The sequence below is a fragment of the Diprion similis genome, chromosome 10, assembly GCF_021155765.1.
Source record: "Diprion similis isolate iyDipSimi1 chromosome 10, iyDipSimi1.1, whole genome shotgun sequence".
NCBI classification, from domain to species: Eukaryota; Metazoa; Arthropoda; class Insecta; order Hymenoptera; family Diprionidae; genus Diprion; species Diprion similis.
In genome coordinates, this window is record NC_060114.1 from 21,862,338 (window position 1) to 21,884,264 (window position 21,927).

Here is a 21,927-nt window from a genome sequence, read left to right on the forward strand (position 1 = left end):
AATCTAATCTGGAAGTACACATCCCTGGCATATTTCGAAAGACGCGGGGAGTTTCGGAAGAGTCACCCATCACTGTTTACTTTCTCCCGTCATCAAACCGCCCCCCACTCTGCTTCGCGCACACGCAGACGTAGAGCGAGAGAAAGAGAGGGGGGGGGGAGGTAGGAAGCGGTGCGAGAGAGAAAGAGCGAGAGAGAGAGCGACGGGTGGAGGGTGGACAGAGCGTCGCGCCTCCTCATACTTCGAGGTTCGTTCTAAACTATCGCCGTCCTCCTCCCAATTCGGACGCGGGCAGCCCCGCTGCTCGCGCGACTCACGAGTAGATTTTTACCCCAGTTCACAATTCTTTTCCTTCCCTTCCCGTCCCTTCCCTTCCCTTTCCCTTCCCTTTCCCGCCCTTCTTCCCGGGCCGCTACTCTCCGCACCGAGGCTGTCAGAAATACGGAGGGAAAGAAAGAACGAGGTAGGGGCTGTAGGCGGCGGTGGGGGTGAGGAGGGGGAGGGGGAGGTGGTCACTTGGAATTTGGCCACCGTCTCTCCCCGAAACTCGAGCACCTCTCCCAACGCGTTTTGCCCCCCTCGCGGCGCAGCGCCAAGCTCTAACCCTCCGGCTGCCTGCCCCTCACGACCAACAAATTAGTTTAGCCTCCCGGACAAGTCTCTGCTGGTAGAAGCTGTACGTATGTATTCACCTACACTTCCTTCGCCGGCTATGTGGTTCGACGAAAAAAAAGGAATCTATACCTATCTCTATAAGTATGAAATTTCTTATACATAAACTATTTACCAAAGTATAGATTCGAGCTGGGTAGTAAACATCATTTCTATACGTCGTATTCGACGTTATAATGTCACGTTTATTTCTTTGATAGATTTATTCTCATTTTCCGCGGGAATCTTATTTCCATACGGTACGACAATTGAAAATCTACCCCGCGGAAGAAAAAAAATGAGCAATTGAATTGCGTCGCGAGTTTACAATCCACGCTCGTACAAATTGTATTAGGCATGTATGCAAGTCCGTAACAGGTTAGTGACAGGCACGTGGTGGATGGTGAAATATTAATTGTTAGAGGTAACCTGCTCGAACACACTTGTGTTCCTGCAAACTCGAGAACCTAGGCACGTATGAATCCCCCAGTCTCCAGGTAGAGCGTGGGGTGGGTGACTAATACTCGATTGCAAGGTCCGGATCAAAAATCGTCGTATAACGCCATAGCCGATTGCATGATTTATATGATTGAATATGAAATTAGGTGATTTAGAGAACGTACAGGGAGCCGGCCTGTGAGCTATGACCAGCCTGGACTGTTGGCAATAACCCGGAGGCCCGCACGCAACGCAGTCTGAAATATTAACCACAATAATGAGGCAGACGGTCTGCCAGTATTAATGGTATTAACCTGAAGAAGGTGGGTTTAAGGTAATAATTTTGATCGGTATGAAAAAGGTGTACTTATATATTTTCATTCGTGACAGACTGCATGCAGGTATGCGTTACGCCGACGTGGGGATCACCATTCAACCGGTAGCAGTACTCGTTTCCGTCGATAACGCCCGAAGAGAGGAAGAAAACGCAGCGAGAAAAGAGAAAAAAGTACAAAAGTAAGTTCTGAATGCAAAACGAATCTTACATTTTGGTGAAACACCGGTTTTACAATTTCCACACGAAATTCTGAACTCTAGGTTGAATCGCGAAGGTCCTCTTAACGAGTAGACCGCTATAGCGAGCGCAGCAGCTTGTGTCACCTCTACTCTCATAGATCCTTTAGCTGGTAGTACTCGGAAGTGATAAAGGCGACGCCGTTCATCACTCACAATCAGTGATCATTACGCAACACTAGTTTTCTTTCATAACGTAAGAAGACATTTCTTACATAAGTGAATTGACTTTTTCATTCCAGTTTCAGTCGTAGAGCAGCATTTTTTTTCATTTATTGCTGATATTTCTACGACCCTTAGGATGCTGGGCACAGCTTGAAGATAACAATAGACACCTACGTGGGATGTTAAAAGAACATTCGACAGCAGCAACGTCACTCGACTTGACCACATACGGAATCACAACGTCACATTTCGTCACGGCGAGCAGAAAAATACGTTTCGCCAAACCTGAGTATGAAAATTTTTTCGCGAATGAATCGCAGTTAGGTAAGTCGCCAGGCTTCGATGAGTAACGAATCGCGTTCCATAAAAATGACCGAGATTGCATTCTGAAAGGTTTCGTGATAATAAGTGAATATTAATGAGAGTCCAATTCATCCAATTTCAACTCCCATAAATTCCTTCCAATAAATAAACAGTGTGTTTTCCTACACACCATTCAATTATTTCAGCAGCAACCAAATGAGAATGGTAAATTTTTCGTCTGTCGATTCACCGTCTATACAAATAACAGTGAAATGACGCCACTGAGCACGCGATTAGCCGTAGAGCGCTGGCTGCAGTAATTGGCTTGAAGCGTGCAGGTTTCATAAATAATATTATCACATGCAAGTCCGTACGAATTTTCAAGCGAAGCACCGTCGCTGTTGATAAGATGATTTCTGTAATCAACAGCACGACGTATTCATTCATAAAAATCACGAAACGCATGTTAATCGCTGCTGTATTTTTATAGCGATGAAAACAGTCATGATAATAAAACCATATACGATATCAAAATTCTTCGTAGACTGACGGGCATCGTTTATATGATGAAAATTTATTCTCCACTCGACGGACTCAGTAGAGTAATCAACTTTGTTTACAGTAGTGTAACTGAATTAGGAGTAAAGAAGACAACTCGACATCTTATCTCTGATTTCAATCACTTTACTACGGCTATACTGCAGCTTAAGGCACGTCGCATAATCTTTTAATTTAGAATAAATATCCAGTATCAGTCTAATGTGTATAGCTACAAAGTCTGAGACGCAATTTTTGCCTATCCTCCCCCAATAAAAGACGCGGTAAAAGATCCTTACGTGATTAAAAAAATTAACTTTCAAGTCTGGAAGATCTTCAGCAACGGTTCAAGAAAATCCACCTACTTCATAGAAATTGTATAGATATACCAATATAACGTAAGCCACGGTATACACATGTACAGTGTATGTATTAGGCGTAAAAGCCCATAGAATATCGAGTTACGAGTGACACGTGCCTGCAGTCAATGGCGCGCACTGCAGAAGAGCAAGAGAAGTATCGCTCTCCTCCTCCAGGTACCTACATGGCCCCCACCTGGATTTCGAAATTCGAAATCATTCTTCACTATTCAGCAAAGGGCAAGAAACTCTCTTCGAATTGGCTGCACCCAAAATAGTAAGGAAGTCTTTTCGGTCAATGAGATTCGGATGATATGATGGGTTCAAGTAATTTATATTCACTGAATTATTTTCCCTTTAGAGATGTGCCAGAACAGCCTTACAGCTGATTAATGATAAATTGAACATGTATCGGTGAGTACATCCCGACGATACGTATAATTGTACACATAAGAATGCCATATTCGGTTTTCGTTTTTTCCGTAAAAGCTCTCTTCCCCCCCCCCCCCTGTTCACCTAATTTTAGCATTTCGTTTTTCGGGGAGTCGGGAGAGAGAGAAAAAGATTGAAAAAAGATACTGAAGAGAAAAAGAAAACGAAGGAAAGAGAGAAAAAAAATTGTACAGAAAAAGCTGACAAAGGGGCGCGAGAGGTGGGAGAAAGGGAGGCATTGTCCAGCTGTCCTTCCGTATCCGACTGACCGCTCTGCGAGTCCGTGGTCCCTGTAGACCCTCGCGTAGACCCCGTATAGGCCGCAGTGAAGGTCGTAACAATATCGCATTGATCGTGAGATTTGGCTTTGGCGTTTGCGTACCTCACTGCTTGTTTGCAGCTCCGTATTTCATACGCGGGAGCGGGATGAAAAAATTAAAAAAAAAAATCGGAAAATGCCGCTACCAGTTTTTACTTTCGGCTGTAGGGTCGAGTTTTGCCGGTCGCATCTGCTTGACCCTTGCGGTAGGTATTAGGTATTAGGTTGGGTATCGAATATCGTAGCTTTTGAACCGAAAGCGATGGCGAGAAACAAAGAGAACGGAATTTCTATCGTTTTGGAAATTTCCACCTATGTGCGGTAATATACAGTCGTACCGGTGATGTTGAACACCGAGTTCCATCGATGGACAGTCCACGATATCCGTTTCAATGTCCATCTGTCAGTTTCGCCCATCTGCCGTTTGTTCATCCTAAAAGCTTCTCGGACACCGTGGCTGTATCAATTCAAACAGACAATTCTCGAAGCATATCACGATACGACCGTTTTCGTTTTCGGCTCGTAAGCAAACGGTGGAGATAATTTCTTTTCGTCAAAAACTCACACCGGAACGGAGACTGATCCTCACGCCGGTTTAGTACATCTATGTATCTGGCATGGACGATCTATGCTACATAGGAAATGTAGGTACCTGTTGATCCGTGAAAGCATGCAAAGATGTATGGCGCGCCTGTTGAAGCCGACGCTAGTTTGGGCTAGGTTCGGTTTATTAACCGAGCAGCGCTTCGATGCATCCACAGGTCATAGGTTCGTGTGGTATATGGAGCAGAAGATCTATACATCCGTACTCCTTCCTCGGATACCGGGTGCAATCGAATATACATATACTTATTTTGATTCATTAGCAACATCGTCGTCTTGCTATAGTAGAAATCTGCTCTTACGGTGGCACATCACTTTAGCAACCTGGTCAGGATCTTTGGTTTAAGAGTTCATAGAGTAGCAAAGAAAAACCTGGATGTGGTTACGACGAGCAATCAGAATTGAATGAAAGGAAATAATCAATAACAATCGGAGAAGAAGAATAGCCGAAATTTGACTGGATGTTTTATCAAATTGTTTCAGTCAGAATGTCTCGCACCTCTGTACAGCCCTACAACATACGACAATTTATTCCCGTTAATTCGCGACCACGTGAATATCACGAAGGCTACCTGTGAATGGCATAATTATCTGTTAAGAGGGTGCGTGTATGTAGTTTGTGGATGTAAGAACATAAGTGGCTTGATAAGACCGAGATAAGAGGTCAGCTGTTGCATTCCTGAAAAAAAAATATCCGTGTTAGTCATAATGAACAGTGTTCCGTCTGCATGGGACTGATGCCCACGTGCAGACAATTACTGGAACTCTGCCGCTGATAAGTTGATACGGTGACATAAAACGGCGGTGCAGCAATGAAATTTTTACAATGAAACGAAATTTGAAGTAACGTTACTCTAAATTTTTCCACTTTTCATCTTCTTGACCACAATACCTGCAGATATCTATGTTTTATTAGGGATTATCCGAGCACGCGTCGTACTTCGACGATATCAGGACTGATCATTGAAAAGGTACAATTCTCAACATGCGTAGCATCAACTGAAGAGAGCAAGAACCTTCCAAAAAAACGAACCTGAAACAATACCAGAACTACGCGTAATTATCCGTCTTCGCGATGTGTGCATAATTGGATCAATTACTGGTCCTTAATTGAGAAAAAATACTTGTGTCATTGTTTCACTCGTTGAGAAACACTCCGCTGGAGAACACTTCAGTGAATACTCTGTCGGTGGTGACTTTAACTGAAGTGGACAGATGCAATCGCATCTTTTCCGGTATCTGGTACGAACATCGATAGATGGTTTCCGGCCGACACTCAGTAACGAGCTGCTGCTGGTACTCTCACATGGTAACCTGTCATGCGGTACCAATAAGTACTGTTTTATCGACTCAGCGCTCCAGTGAAATCCCGCGATTCGTAAATTTGAAATAATTCCAAGTTCTAAGATTGTTCACCAACGACATCGAACACGTCCCTTGCAGAGTATAAAATTTTGAAAAAACCACAGTAAGTTTACGACGACTTGAATAATGAACTTCGCATTTGGAATGAAACATCGAACGGTCCCACCTTACCAGTAAGATGAAAGCAGCAAACCCGAGTTCGTTGGATGAACTCTGGCTGAGCGCGCAAGCGCGCTGCAGCAGCTAGTCGTCCACCGGGTCTGGTAGGGTTCCGGTTCGCCGTGGAAAGTCCGAGACTGGTTTTAGAGGTAAGCACTAACAAGCAGCAGCCAGCGGGTACCGGATTACAAGATGGCGAGCGTGTGTCGAGACTCGTCCGCGTCGTGAGTTTATCTGCGACGGCGTGGATCGCTATCAGCGAAGAAAAAACAGCGTCGAGTTGATTGCTACCTGCGGGTGATGTAAGACATGTTATGGCAATAATCGCACGCTCGTGGCTGGAATTGGGTGAAGTGAGAACGGGCCGATAAACGCTTGTTCAAAGTCAGAAATACAGAGTGTATAGTAAGCAACGTACCCCCGCGGTGTGTGAAAACAAACAAACAATGAGCGACGTGACGAGCATCGGCGACCCGGGAGGGTTTCCGGATACCGACCTCGAGGCGATGCTCGAGGAAAAGAACCAGCTAATCGCGAGACAATATGCAGAAATAGAAAGGATTCAGCACGAGCTTACGGACATCATCGGTGAACGCGACGCGTTGTTGTGCGAAGTGTCAAAACTCAAGTTTGAACTGGAGATGGCTGATTTGAAACGCCTACAGGATGACAGGTGAGTGGTTCCTACTTCCCATTCAACCGCACCATCGTACATCATACTTTACAGTTTACACACAAGATCGACGGCGCATCATCGCTCTCGCGGAACCTTCATATTTCACATCTTATTCCGCGTTACGCTGCCTACGCATCGGTACCTTCACCGCTAATGTCGGAACATTTTTTCTACCTAACGAAAAACTGCCACAGCCCTAGGGTGCTGAATAACGTCAATCCATTTTCTTTCATTCGGTTCCACAGCTCGCCTGATCTCTAGAACGTTGTTATCTCACGATTTGTTATTTACATTATCGATATCGTTATAACTGACTGCCGCGCGTTCCGTTCAAACGCTACTACAAAATACTTGTGCACACGTTTCAACGGTTGTGATCTCACGTCGGAAGGAATGTTTACGACGCTTACGCCTTCCTCGGAGGTTCCCTTCGGTACGATTAGCACCGAGGCAGTACTTCAGTCACCATATTAAACACATCGGTGTCAATGATAATTGGGTAACATTGATTGTTACGCTGGAGAATAAACAATCTAATAACGAGGAAGACGCGTGGCATATTGAGTAGCCTGAGTACGTATTCCGAGCGCATCGCCCAGTAAAAAGTCGTAGGGAAATACGCCCGAGGAATTTCTGGTGAAGTTGGATGGAGGTGTGCGGTTAACGCTAACACGGTTCAACAGATTTCGACGTTTAATTTTCACTTTTAAAGACGAGCCATCTCGCGTCTTCCGCAGACGACACCCGTCGCTGTTTATCTATGACCACAATCGAGTTTTCTATCGTACCATATCTGGTCTGCGGTTTGCGGATAAACTTCTCGCACAGATGTTCGTGTAGAATTACTATCGTTGTTGTTATATCATGCGGTTTTTCATTATCTAATCCGAACGTTCAGCTGCGTCATGTCGTCATTACTCATTTTTCAATATGTTTCTTTTTTGCCACTGCAATTTAGTCGCCAAGTGTGATCCCAGATTCTTATCAAATCAATTCTTTATCTAGATTTACTAATTTGCTGTTAACGAGTCATGCATCGCTATATGGTTTTCGATCGCTGTTCGGTTAGTTCAAGTTCTGATCGTGTTCACTTGTTATTTGCCAAGTCTGATTATAAGAACAGGGATACATTTACATAGCGATCGAGAAAATCTGCTGGTGCTGAAAGTATTCGAATTGTGGCACTTGAGGACCAGAAGATTATCTTCGAACTAATTCCTGCATTATGCCGAAACCAACGTGGTGTTTGAATAAAATTATCCTCCGAATCATCCGGGAAATAAATTCTGGGCCAGTTCATCAACTGCACAATTGCAAATAACCGCAAATTTCGTCATTCGAAATGACGCTCAATTTGAACTCACTTTCAGCGAGGAATATTCCCGCGCTAGTACTACCGACTACAGGATATATATCCTGTATATACCTATATATATATTGAGCGTCATCATGTGTACACATACACATCTAGTGCGCTGAATGGGTTTAACCGGTACAGTCATGGAAAGTAATGATGCTTTAACTGGGATCCCGATCGAAACCCTGATGGACATTACCGGAAACTCCCTCGACAAGAACCGACAAAAATTCGTTCTTTGTTGATGTAATTTTCTTGCACTTGAAACCGAACTTATCAAACTTGAACAGCTGGGATATATCTAATTGTGAAATTGTATAAATTAGATAGTTCTGGGTCGTGGCCCTGAAAAACGCCATTTCATGCGTCGAGGACGTAATGGAAATTTTTGCGTGTGTTACCACGTTAGTTTGCCGTCGCGAACGCGTGACCACAGAGGCTGTCCAAATAATCCTTAATAAGCGGCAAAATTTAATTAGCTAAATTTTCGCTTCAGAGATTAGGTCGACCAGAGTACACAGTCATACGACGCTACCGTGCAGGGCTGTGATATTAGGATCATAAATTAAGGAGAAAAAAGAAAAACCGAATTCGGAGAACCTTACGGCGGTCAGGTACCTTCGGTGACCATCGTTGGGTCCCTAGACTGGTAACCGCCCCGGAGAAAAAATATGCAGAATGATTTGTAGCGTACCCTGAGCGGTGCAAAAGGAGAAACGTGTTCCGTGAAAACTGCAGTTACACACTTTACCGAAGAAGACTTACGACTGAAGACTTTTGCGCATGCGTATATTCTCAACTGTCATTGTTGACTGTACGTTATACACATGCAGCTGTAGACCGTATGGACGACAAAGCGTTTAAAATAAGTTCCTCGAAGTGTGACCCTCCTCTCCGCACAAAAGTCGACCTGATACTCACCGCTTCCTAACGTACGTACACATGGTAGGTAAGTACAAACGCTTTCCTCTCGGCCATTATTCCGAAACCACACAGAGATGCCTGGGTTCTCGCTTTAATCCAATTAAAATCTCTCTCGTAAAACCAGAGGGCATGGAGACACGACAGTGTGGCGCGACTATCTTATCACGTCTGGCACGCGTCCTATACTGGACTTTAAATATGTGGATTATCCTCGTCTGTTGAGGGCAATTAATCTCTAACTAAATTAGGACCGTTTAAACACTTTCATTCTATCGGATTACTCCGCGAGTCATTAACGCCATGATTTTTATACTCAATCGTATGAAAGTGTAGAGCTCATCACATCTGTATGTGTGTCATGACTATGAGGAATCGCCGTTCTGCTTCACCCAAACGCTAACTCGAATATCTCGACTTCGGTTGGGTCTTCTAGCTTACTACCGTTTATGGTCTGAAAGGCTGCATTTCTATCTGCTATTAACCACGTTTGGTTACCTATCGCTTACGATGCAGTCGGTATACGAATTGCTCTACAACTCTCGCGTAGCTCGGAAGGATGGCTAATTTTTCCATTCTCGGTTATCGCTTTAATGCCAAGAGAAATGAATAGGAATTTTTTCTGTCACAAAACAAAGATGGAACTATCGCACAGAGCGGGCGTACACTGAAAACAATTCGATAAGCTGTTGACATTGAAAACGGACTTTAGGTCAGTCCTCTCTTCTCGTGCGTCGTATGAGACAGATATTAGAATATAATTTCATTATTTATACAGCTGTGACGGCGGTCGCGCAGAAAAAAAGGGTCGGCCTGTCCTGCGTCCCAGGCAACACCGTGAAATTTGTGAAACAATTTGTGAAGATATTGAGGTTTAGAGTCTTCTCTTGAGAGTGCAGTATTCGCACACACTTAGACTTCGTCGCGATTTTACGATGTAGGTGAGGTTTGAAAACCGATCGGAGCAATTTCGAAGTTATATTTTTCCCGGAATCTTAGTGCGATATTCGTTTGCCTCGAGGCGGTAGAATTTCTCGGAATCAACCGATTCTTTGGTTTGGTTCTGGTGGCTGACCTCCCCGAAGCGCACCACACACACACACACACACACACACACACACACACCTAAATAACCTTAAGCCTACTTGTTTTGAGGCACAAAAGATCGTTGCCTTCCTCCGTGACCGTCCTTGAATTTGACCCCTGAGTCAAATGACAAAAATTGATCCACGAGTTCGGCGGATGTCGGGGCCTTTGCCAACCAGCCACGTATGATTCCGTCATGTCGCTCCGCAATTTCAGAACCAAAAAGATCCGTGTCACCGGACCCAGTCAGCGATGTATGTACAATAATCCACGCAGCTATAGCTTTTCCCATCGGTATTGATTTAGAAAAAAAATACCGAACCTGTAAACGGTTGCCAGTTTCAATGTTTGTTCATTCCTTTTAAACTTGCAGGCATGCAAGAGAGTGCCGGGATCGTAATGTGCTCGCATAGTTGAACATGATTCTAAAAATATCGACTCTCCGCTGGACCATTGCAGAGCTATGGAGAGAGCGCCTTCCTCTCCTCTCTCATCTCTTCCTCCATTTCTTCCCCGTCATCTTCTTTCGCCGCGGATGCGTACGTTTCCTCGGAGTTATTTTCTTTTGTTGAAATAGCTGTGAGTATAGCAGCACCGCTGTGTTTGTGATTCCAAAGAAATCTAGTATCACGATCTACGTAGTCGCTATGCCTACCTCGTTGGGTGCGTTTTATGTAGTACCCATCCGCCATTGGATGTATCCCAAATATTTCACGGCTCGGAGCCAGCTGCCGATAAAACGAAATTAATATCAGCACACGAGGGCCACTTTCGTTTGCAAACAACGTTTCACCATATTGACTAGTTCGGTGAAATTAACCAATGACGTTACAACGTTTGTCAGCATTCGGAAAATGAAAGTGTGTCATGAAAAAAATCGCTACAATGGTCCGATAAAATTTCTCTCCACATATTCAATAATACTCACCTCACCTGCTGCTAGGACAAAGAAAAATCCACTCAAATTGGACAAAATTCATGCCTAACCATTGCTTGTGGTGAAATTTTTATGATACGACACTGCGCGTAGACCAGGCGAATTTATGACGACGGGGCGTCATTCCGCTGAGCAAAATAGCTGTATGGGTCTGCCCACGCACGGGTCTCGTAAATCGTCAAAGGCACCGTCAAGTATCACAACATCCCGATGACCATCTATCGTCCACAGTTTACAAGCGAGGGGCAATCGTGGTTGGAGCCAAATGGCGATACAACCAGCGCGTCATTCGACGCAGGAAAACGTGAGGTAAGTGTACCAGTTATTGACCCTGTTCCAATTATGGATCTTTTTTGGTTGTATCAGTTTGATCCTTAGTTCTAAAATTACGAAAAAAATTTAATTTGTCGTGTCTAACCCTCTAGCAATTGGTTTTAGTCGTTGAGGAATTCACAATTTGTACCGTCAATGTGTAATTTAGGAAAATAAAAGGGTCAACAGTTGGGTCTAAGGGTGTCAATAACTGGTACCCTTATCTTGTTAGACCGATTTTATCCTGTCGATCAGCGGCGGGCCGTGAAAGGTTTCGATTTTCGACACCCGATATGTTTTGCTATAGTGGGTGTGTGCACCTTTCTCCTCGTGTGATCCGCCACCATTCATACGTAAACTTGCAACCCCAGCTCAGGTCTTTGCACAAAGATACGGCTCATGCAGGATATCGATGTATGTATGTATGGAAAGATTGATTTTTCTACGCGCCAAGTTGGATACCGACTTGTCAACTTGTGACAAGTGCTCGCCAACGACTATTTTTGACGGATTATAAGGATTCTGATTCTAAACCCCCTGCTTGGCTTGTTTTCAGTCTGCTATTTTCAGACGAAATTGCGTACATCACTTTTCGTTCATTTTGTCCAAGAACGTTGGATTCGTCTAGAATGTTGAAGTTCTTTTATTCTTGAATAACATACACTCATGTGATGTTCTGGGTGATAATAACTTATATAGTTAACGTTACGTGCATTTACTAATTGGCAGACTCATGAATACGACAAGCTCGCATGCAGATACATTGTGTATACTGTGCAGAACTGATTATTACGTATTAGTAATCTGAGAAATCGTGACATCTTGTTGAATACCAACTTGTGTGTGATGAACAATGTTCATCAAGATGCGTAATCAGGCACGACAGTGACTATAATGTGGCGAGACTACTGACTACTGAAGATTCCACTTGAAGGAATAAAAGTGTCGACAGTCAGAACGAGCCACTGCAAGTAAACTGCCTGAATTTATATCATAATAGATTAAAATATTCTCCTTAACGGTGCTATTCATGTTTCTCAGGCTGTGTTTGAACTGCAAATCTGAGCGCAGGATATATAATTATTTTCAGTGACCGTGAAGTCTTACAACTAGTCGCGAAATAATTGCATCTCAGCGAGGGGGTATTAACCGAGCAACAAAACTCGTAAAAAAATAATAATACGGAATTGAATCAAGGCAGAACGAAAAAATGAAATGCTGAATCCTTTGATAACACATGTTTATAATCGTGTATGACCCAGGGCATGTAAATGAGTATAGTTTTTTTTTAATACTAATTTGAGAAATAAGAAGAATCGTGTATATCTTGAAGACCTTTTTTATTACGAGTTCTTTTATGCTCCTGTTACTTAAGCTTTCATTACAGGCCTGACGTATACAATTAAGTTCACATGGGTAGAGGATACATGGAATTACTATACTTTCAGGTCCGTGAGAATTCAACGGCCGGTGTAAAATACTAACTCCCATGTTTTGCTCATGCGATTTTCTAACCGCCTAGCGGATAATTGTTAATTATAAATTCTCGATGTTGACGAGTTGATATACCACAGTGCGTTAGGTGTGTACCTACACAATAGATGAACAATATTACAAATGATTAGCACAACTCAAGCACACCAGGAAATGAATTTTGTTGGAATTTTTATGTTCCTTTGCACATACGCACATATATGACAAGTTAAAAATAATAACGAAGTAAATTTTCATTTTCAGGATTAGGTTTTGATCGAGAGAAGTGGTCACATTCCTAGTATATTACAGACACACGAGCTCCGCTAGTTGTTTCGTACTATCCGTTCTACAATCATGGAGTAGATGTAATATAATAAATCTGGAAAGGAAAATAAATAACGAAACAAGAGCGAGAGACGAATAATTCCTCGTAGTTTGCTTAGGCCCCGAAGTGACGGTGTTTCCTTTTTCGGGCGTCAGACATACGATAAGGGTTGGTTTACGGAATACAATAGGGAAACGCAGGGATTCAAAGAGCGCAGACGCCGAGGGTTGGTTATAGGCAGCGATGACGCCGAGGGTCGGGACGCCGCCGTCTCGTCCCCGCCAAAGCCCCAGCAGTAGTTCCGTATAACGATTCGTCGTCGGGTCTTTCATTGACTGCGCATTGAAACAAAAAGGAAGGAAGGATAAAAACAACCGGCTAAAAAAACAAATCAGTGCCCTTGTAGTGTTGACGACACGCGGGTCTTACGCAGCCATGTATAAGTGCAGTCACGTCATGTGTTTCAAGTCTGCTTATAATCCATATTATACCGATTGATTTTTGGTTTGTTATTTTATTTTAATCAACTCTCACGATGCCGGTTGAGAATAATCGTTCCGTGAATTCCGTAAACGTGAGCTAAGAGTGAAATTTATTTTGTAATTTTTATTAAATTATCAATAAATACTTCTAAATCTGAAAGATATCTGGATGACAAAAAACAATTTTTCATTGGAAAATGAAAGTTGACGCGATTTAGTTCATTTGACATTCAGTGAGGCTTGTGTGAGGATCCGATAGTACTTGAAAATGGCACTCTTCTAAGGCCATGCTGCAATATGAGGTTTGTTTTTATCTCACTCAGCTCTGACAATGCTTAACAAAGGAAATGGGAAGTCATGTTGATTAGGTTATTAATGATAAAAGTTGTTGCACGAACCGTTATTACGAATATTGAAAATTATTCTACTTCCACGCTTCGAATATTTACAATTCGCAGCTGCTACGCAGCAATCAACGATTTCTTCTCGCCACCTAAGTAAATTAATGCTAATTTTGTTTGTTCCTTTTTTTCCTAACGTTGTACATTCGTTTCATATTTCATTTGCGATATAACCATCCTTGCGGCAGTGACTAATCAGTTGACGATGAATATAGTTGTTGTCACATCCGCGTATTTTTTCTCTTTCCCCTACGCGTTCAAGGTTCGTGAAGTTGGGCTTCCCGGCCAATCACGATCAATTGCATCAATTAGATCAAACGCATTGTACCCCTGCTGGATTATTAGCATGCGTTCCCCAACTAGTTTAAGCTACTTACTGCCATCAATTGCTCCTAAAATAATAAATAGCTATCCAGTAATCACCCCCAATGGTATTGAAATCCGGTACCCGATGCCAGAAGTTCTTCAGTTACAGCGATAAGATTTTTTTTTCAATCTGTCCGATAAAGGATTTCCTAAATTGGGTAAACTTGCTTGCATTTTGCAGAGCGTGGTGGAACGCGTGTATAACAAGTTCTTGTTAATGCAGTAAACTGTTTTATCGTCCTTTTTATCAACACTTGTTTGACCGAGCGGAAATTCTTCGTCTCCTCTGGAATATATCTGCGCTTTGTTAAGTACCGAAGTGACAGCGACTACCAGGAAAGCCAAATGCTGCGCCCAGAGAGTTAAATCTTTCAATACTAGTTGCAGTTGCTTGCGTGGGCTCAAGTTCCAAGATGTCAGTGCGCGTAGGTCGACTCTAACCTAGAAACAATCAAGCGTGGGCAAACCGCTTCCACTGTACACATATGCGTGCTAAACGATCAATTTAGGCTTAAGTTAAATAAAAATATCCAACCGTCGGTAGCAGGGTAATTAAGTTTATAAATATGATTGCCACTGTCTGGTGCAGTAATCAAATAGATACACCGAATCAAGTTAACGCAAATAATAATTACTAAACCGCTCGAATCTACCAACTGTAATCTTATCTGAAAACACCTACTTCTATCAGATAACCGCACGTCTTTCCATCAGCTACTCCACTTTCTAGCTAATTGCGCAAATTTTTTTGCCAGTTGTTTCAAGATTAAATGTAGTACTCAAATTTGAAAAATCCCCGTCTACGCCGCACATAGTTATTTTTCGTGAAGAAGAGTAAAATTACTTGATTTCAATGTATAATTTGCAATTAAACAAAGCTGGGAAATTTTTCGAATCAGAGAAATGAAACGCTGAATTCAAACCCTCGTCCCTTTGACGTCGCTTCTGGCGGAAGAGCTGCAGCCATGCCAGTCACCATGCTCTGTTATACCATTGCCCTCACAATCTCTCGCCCCTAAAGCTATCGATTGCCGTTGCACGGTTTCGGGAGGGTGGATAATAAATTTTATTGCACCCTGCGCTGCACGCGATACCGAGTGCTCTGCTCCTGCTCTGCTCCTGCTCTGCTGATGACAGCCTCCGCGAATAACATGACTGCGCTCTAATCACGTCACACACACTGCACGTGTACGAATACCAATAATATAATATGTACCCATACATATACATGAGAATGACGCTATACATTAGCCGCCGACACTCTCAGTGATTAATTATCAGAGGACCGAGTAATAACACGTTGTAATTTGGTGAGACAGATTATATCCTTGCTGCGAAACAATGACGAAAGTACAGCAACAGTTAAACATTACAAGGCTGAACTTAGTAACGTTAACTTAACGATAAATCATGGAACAAATCGTTGTACAATTTTCGAAGGAGTTTCAAGAAAATAGTTTTTCAAAATATGAACATATTGTCTTTGTTATGATTTACTAGCTGAATTTCAGACAATCCTAGAGTTGCGAAATAACGATTTTCCCAAACATGCATTGTTACAGTGACGTTACTAGCTTTAACCTTATTAAATATTTGACATGAAGTAATTTTTGCCACAAATCTTTACATCAGGGTCAAAACATTAGAAGTATATTTATATTCACGATTAGTTATTAAACGCAGTCTCTTATATAAAGCAGAAAACATTTCAGTCGTTCGGTATATTTACACATTTTGAAAACGTACAGAATTTTCAGAACTGCAAGGACAGTAACCGTCGTTCCCCGTCCGACATGAAACACGTTCCTGAGACGATATTGATCTTAAAAACTGCCCTATAATCGTTCTGATTCACCGGGCGCACCTCGAACCTTTGCTCCTGCCAAACTACAACCCCGTGCCGTGAACCACGTGACCGATGAAATTACAGGGGAATGAATGACTCACACTCTCCTACCCTCCTGCCAGAAGCAGGCAGAGAGAGAGAGAAAGAGAGAGAGAGAATTACGCTCACGCAAAGAGCATAATATAGTTCCAAAGAATCATTCGTATACTGGCTATGTACGGTATTTTATTGTTAGACTGAAAAACACTGGGCCATGATTCGATGGTAGCAAAGTAAACACAGTTTTTCGCTCTTGTTTTTCACCACGTCCTTGTGTCGTTCAAGCTCTGCCGCCGTAACCCTCCAATCTTTTTATACCCAAATCGATATCCACGCCGGACTAAATATAGTAGCTGCATTATTATACTTTCATACTATACCATGTGGAAAAGGGTCGTCTCGTAAATAAAGTATGCTTTGAATAATCTATTATTAAATAAACATAGAGTGAAGATTTTTATGACTTAGATTCGCTATTGTGCACAGATTTGAAGAATAACGCTGTTACTTCAAGTTCATCATTTACTAAACTCCAATCGTAAAAAACTAATAATCAATAAGACATAGAATCGTTGCTTTTTTGTAAAACAACAATTCCGCAACATAAATCTTCAGTCTCTGTACGCAAACGTAACATGCTCTATGACCCATAGTGTTATATTGATCGGTGCAGTAGGGATGAGGGTAGAAATTCTCCCGAGGGATTGTAGTTCGCGGCTTACATGGAGCTCCACTATCGCCGGGAGAGGAAGGAAAACGAAAGAGAAAGAGGAATACGACGGCAGAGGGAAAGAGAAAGGGAAAGGAAACGGCAAAGCTACGTGGTGCGGACTAAATTCGCCATAAGTCCCGGCACCATACTACACCCTGTACCCTTGGCAGCAGCGTATAGCCAAGGGTGGGCAAGTGGAGTAGGCAATTTCTCTTGGGTAAAATGCCAGCTGCACTCGGAGATGGATAAAGAAAAATAAAACTAGACGCTGGGGGAACTTACTGATAGTATAATCCACATTTAAATTCCAAATTTTTTTCCAACCAATTTCCTACGGTCCATCAAATTCTAGATGGGATTGAAATTTTTATCTTCATTTAATCAAACGCGGTATGATTAAATAAAGTTGTACGGATGATTGAAGAATGACGATCGTCGAATTTACGGTAGCTCTTGTTAGTCAGAACCTGCGTGCACAACGCGTATCGTTAAGCGCCGGCTGGTTGCAAATTACCATTCTTTGGAGTCACGCGGGCTGCGGTGGATAAGTTCTCAGGCGCAAAAATTGTGACTATGTAGTGTCATGCATGGCTCGATTTATCAAATGATCCTTACAAACAACAACATACGCACAGAAATTAGAAGAAATTTTCGTATCCCTGAAAATTAATTAATCAGTGATTTAAAGTTTGACACAAAATTAATGTAATATGATTGCGCAAGCGATAGATGTTTCCATAGTAGTCGGTCCTTGAAACCGTTGACTATTCCAGGAAGAGAATGTGGTTGTTGATTTTATCCTGTATCCAGGAAAAAAAGAATATTTCCTACGCCATCGATTTGGAGCTTAGAACATGACGACAGCAGAGATGCGAAAGGATATTTACTATTAAAAAATAGAGGTATCTGCTTGTATAGAATAAAGACAAACACTGTTTATCTTTCGTGATTAGTCAGATTGGGGGCGTATAAATTCGACTGGCAGTGTCAGTCACTGTTCATTCATTTAACATCTGGCAGAAACTATGTGGTAAATAATGATTAATAATTGATCAAAAATTACTGTTCAGAGTTTTGTATCATCGTGACAGATACATTTTTTTACTATTTTATTCTTGACGAATAAAAATAGGTGTAATAATTATTATACGTATTATAACTTTTGTATTACTTTAATAACGATATATTTTAATAATTATTATTATTTCTTTGTTAAATAAAATAAGTGCAGCAAAAAAACAGAAGATACTTGGGCATAGGAAAATAGTTCAGTATATTAATTTACATTTCATGAGATCGGGTGAGGCTTCACCTTATAGTTGGAGCTCGTCGTAATTCGCGCGCGTCAGCGGAAATTCAATTTTCACCTAATTGTAATTAACCTCGTAATGACGTGGCCACTCTACGCTATAAACCAACCTGACAATTTTCCCGATCGTTTTCACGACAGCCACAGCATCCAATTAAATAGTGGGAGCCAATCTGTGAAGAGAGACAACGAACTTAGTCTACTCGTTGATAATGCCTCCCAAAATTTCTAGAGGCACTGCAAATTTTTACGCTTCGCATGATATAAATTCTATTTCTAAGCGTAAGTTTAAGTTTGCGTAGTCACGTGTTCATTCATAGAGATAACTTTACTGCCTGGTTGTCAAGATCAATGTTGGCTGCGGATAGGTGCTATACAAACGAGACGTTAACGTCGCTTCTATAGCTGCATATACTCACGATAAGTCCCAGTTCTTCACCAATAGCGGAGAGTGTAAGGTGCGGAAAGTTTGTGAGTGCGGCTGTTTCAACTCGGGTTTCAGCAAATCAAGCAATTGTTGTTTGACTATCGCAGCGGCGTATTCTTGTCGTGCACGAATACTTTATCTCTGGCAATGTAACATCACTGATAAGATAAACTCGAATAATTTAGTATTCCGTTATTCGATCTCGCGATCAACCATGATCGATATTCTTATACGTAAAGTATCGACAAAACGGCGTAAGATTTTCGAAATCAAGAAGACAAAGACAAAGACAAAAACAGAGATAGATTGGATTCTTTGTGACGGTGCGATGTGCGAGGAGCAGTGCCTTTTTTGGTTGTACAATACCGTCAAAATGTGCTTCTCCACTCTTTGCTGTCGTCGACTAGGTTATAGGTACTAAATAAAATACTATTACGTGTCAAATGTGGAATAGTAGTTCGTGCGCCAGTTTAACCTTCGAGCGTAAAACGTTGCACCCTTAAATACTTTTTTCTATAAATCAATTAGAAACACTGCACGTTTAAGATCGAATAAAATATTTTTTGCCTACCTTATCCAACGTTATTTCTCGCGCAGTTTCTCCACGCATTTTTTCATACAATAAATTCTTTCAATGTTTCACGTCACTAAAAGACAATTGTTATTACAGTGACTTACGTTGTACCATTTTATCTGTTTCAGGTGAGTTGCCCCGGGCTGTTGAACAAATCAATTGTTATTAACAGACTACTTCGTGCGCTCTCGCTCAGGTATTTTTAGCCTATAATGCAATGCAGAATAAGACTGGAAACTGGTTTGACTGGTTTGCAGTATGGAATTCTCAGGATTCTTTTGTTCTCTTCTTGTAAAGGTATATAGGTTTATTTTCAACGGGTGGTAACAGTCATACATATACACCAATCACACGGATGCACGCATTAAGATAATAATAACAACAACAATAATAATAATAACAACACGGATACCGTGCTGATTTCTTACCTGCGAATTATCTACTCATTTGGCCGTAACTTCTTTAAATAATTGTACCAATTCAGGTAATCAACGTCTTTTGGATCTCAGATAGTAAACACAGAAGTGTTTGCTCCCTACAATTATGTGAACCCGCGTTACAGTAATGCATGCTGTGTTGCCTAGCATCAGGGAATACATTGTGAGATCCGATCATATGCTGGTAAAGAACTTTGCATATTTACAAACGTACAATTTATTAATTTACTTTCTAATTGCTGATTTCCTTTTCTCTTTTCATACTTAATGCAAGTTTAATAGCAGATATTATCCTCCAGTTTTATATGTAATTAACAGTACTTAGTCATGGGTAAAGTCGTTATTAGGCGAATTTAGTGTACATAATTGAAGCTCCCTACCGCTCATGTTTTATCCTTTATTTGCACCCAGTAAAATCAAAGTCGTATTTTTATTTAATTAATATAGGCCAATTTGGCGTGCAGGAGTAATTACCTGTGGAATTTCGTCATTTCCGTATTTTATTGTGTTTTCTCATTTGCATCTGTTACCTTTACACTTTCGCCTTACATATTTCGATCTCTTATAAATTCCTACTCTACTCCAGCTATTCTTCATTCAAATTCAATTCCACGGTGGATGTAATATATTATTGTTCCTTATAAGTGAATTAATATCGGAAAGCTTGTGTTTACTTGGATTAAATTAAATTTTAAACCAGTTGAACCATATTTGTTATTGTTAATCACAGTTCGATTAAGAAAAATCACCGAATTAACATATGGAGTATAAGTCGTTTAGGTAGTAGTATAATCATATCAATGTCTTTCGATCGGTGAACGTCAAAATCCGCGAACAAGCTACCCGGTACAAGTACATTCTGCACCGTTACACAATTATCCAAGGCCGTCTATTTCTTGCCTCAGCAGGCAATTTTTTATAAAGTAAAGTCACATTAACAGCGCTACAGGTATGTTAACAACGAGGTGTCTGTCACTTTCGAATGTGGTTTAATAAATTCTATAACTAGTTGATTCGTTCTTATAATTGTGACAAACGTTCCACGTAGGTACGCTGCGCAAGTAGTGCATATTAATGTGCGGTTCTGACGAGCATTATTAGAAATATTAATTGGCTCAAACTTCTCTGACGCTAAATTGAAGCCCACATCCGGTTTCTGTACCGATAAAAAGTATATTATAAACAAGCAGAAAAGACGTCCAACGATACGATTCGTCGATATTATGAAAGGTGTTATATCCGTGACCCCAAATTATTGATATCAAAAAATAACTTAAAGGGATCGGCAACTTATCCGTCGCCAATATCCAATGGCGGTGTTTGAAGGATTTTTATTCAAAATCTGCATGTTACTTTCGCAAGACCCGCACGTGACAAGCGTCGTCTGTGTCCCACATGTGCAACTGTCGAATCGAACTACGTGTCACAATTTGCATATCTCGGGTGAAGCCAGCGCAGCTCTACATGCCCGTTTTAAGTGCATTATCGAGTCTAACTACGGGTATATGCGTGAACTTGGCGTCGTGTCAGAGACAAGATGTCCCAGCATAAACCCACACATACGTATAAGGAAAGTTTCTGCCTTGCGTAGGTGCAGAATTCACCGATCCGTGCACTTTCCACGAAGGCACGAAGCGAGGAAACGTCACGGCGAACATTGAAACACGTTCTTATCTACTATCGGAACTAGGAATATTTATACATTTTAATGCTAAAAATATTACGGAATCAGCGTACGTTCGAGTTGTGTAATCAGCGTTGCCAACCCTACAGAAATTAGATTCCAGTCAAAGATGAAAGAAAAGTTGTCTTCTTATTAAGAAATATTGTCGTTTAAACCGGAATCTGAAAAAAATCTGAAGATCTCTGACAAAATCTCAAGACTGAAAGCAAAATCTTTAAAAATGGTATGTGAAATCGAAACAACAGACTAACGATAAAAATCGACTAACTGTGGGGATTCTGAGACAATATGCACCAATTAGATAGCGTCTGCAATTTCAAACGCATTTATTCCACAAATTGATGGTCCTAAGTATAAAAAATAAAAACATAGTATGTAAGTAAAAATTCCTAATATCTTTGTACTTACAACTCAGATTGTAGGATATAAATCGGTCTGTTTTACTTGGTTCGGTAATTATGATTATGTATTTCTAGGACAATTGTCCATGTTATAAAGCGAAAAAAATGAAACGTATCATGTACTCCTGTATTTATTCAGTTACAATATCGTCAAACAACACTCTTGAAAATGAGAAATACGAAGAATTATTGTGGCGCCATTGAGACGTGCGCCGAATTATTTTCGTGCCATCTAAATAAGAAATCTAAAGAATT

The 21,927-nt window shown here is 41.4% G+C and overlaps 1 protein-coding gene across 3 annotated transcripts in view; it reads left to right on the forward strand.

The window, feature by feature from the left end:
• The first annotated feature begins 6,042 nt into the window (after positions 1–6,042).
• Positions 6,043–21,927, forward strand: part of LOC124411734 (IQ motif and SEC7 domain-containing protein 1) — a 40,534-nt gene continuing 24,649 nt past the window's right edge. For 2 of the 3 annotated variants that reach the window (XM_046891074.1, XM_046891078.1), the window contains exon 1: positions 6,043–6,577. In XM_046891074.1, coding sequence (XP_046747030.1) covers positions 6,351–6,577 — 227 coding nt within the window. In that variant the 5' untranslated portion in view covers positions 6,043–6,350. Of the gene's footprint in view, positions 6,578–18,627; positions 18,991–21,927 lie in introns of those variants that run through there. The other variant, XM_046891076.1, reaches the window with a different exon arrangement.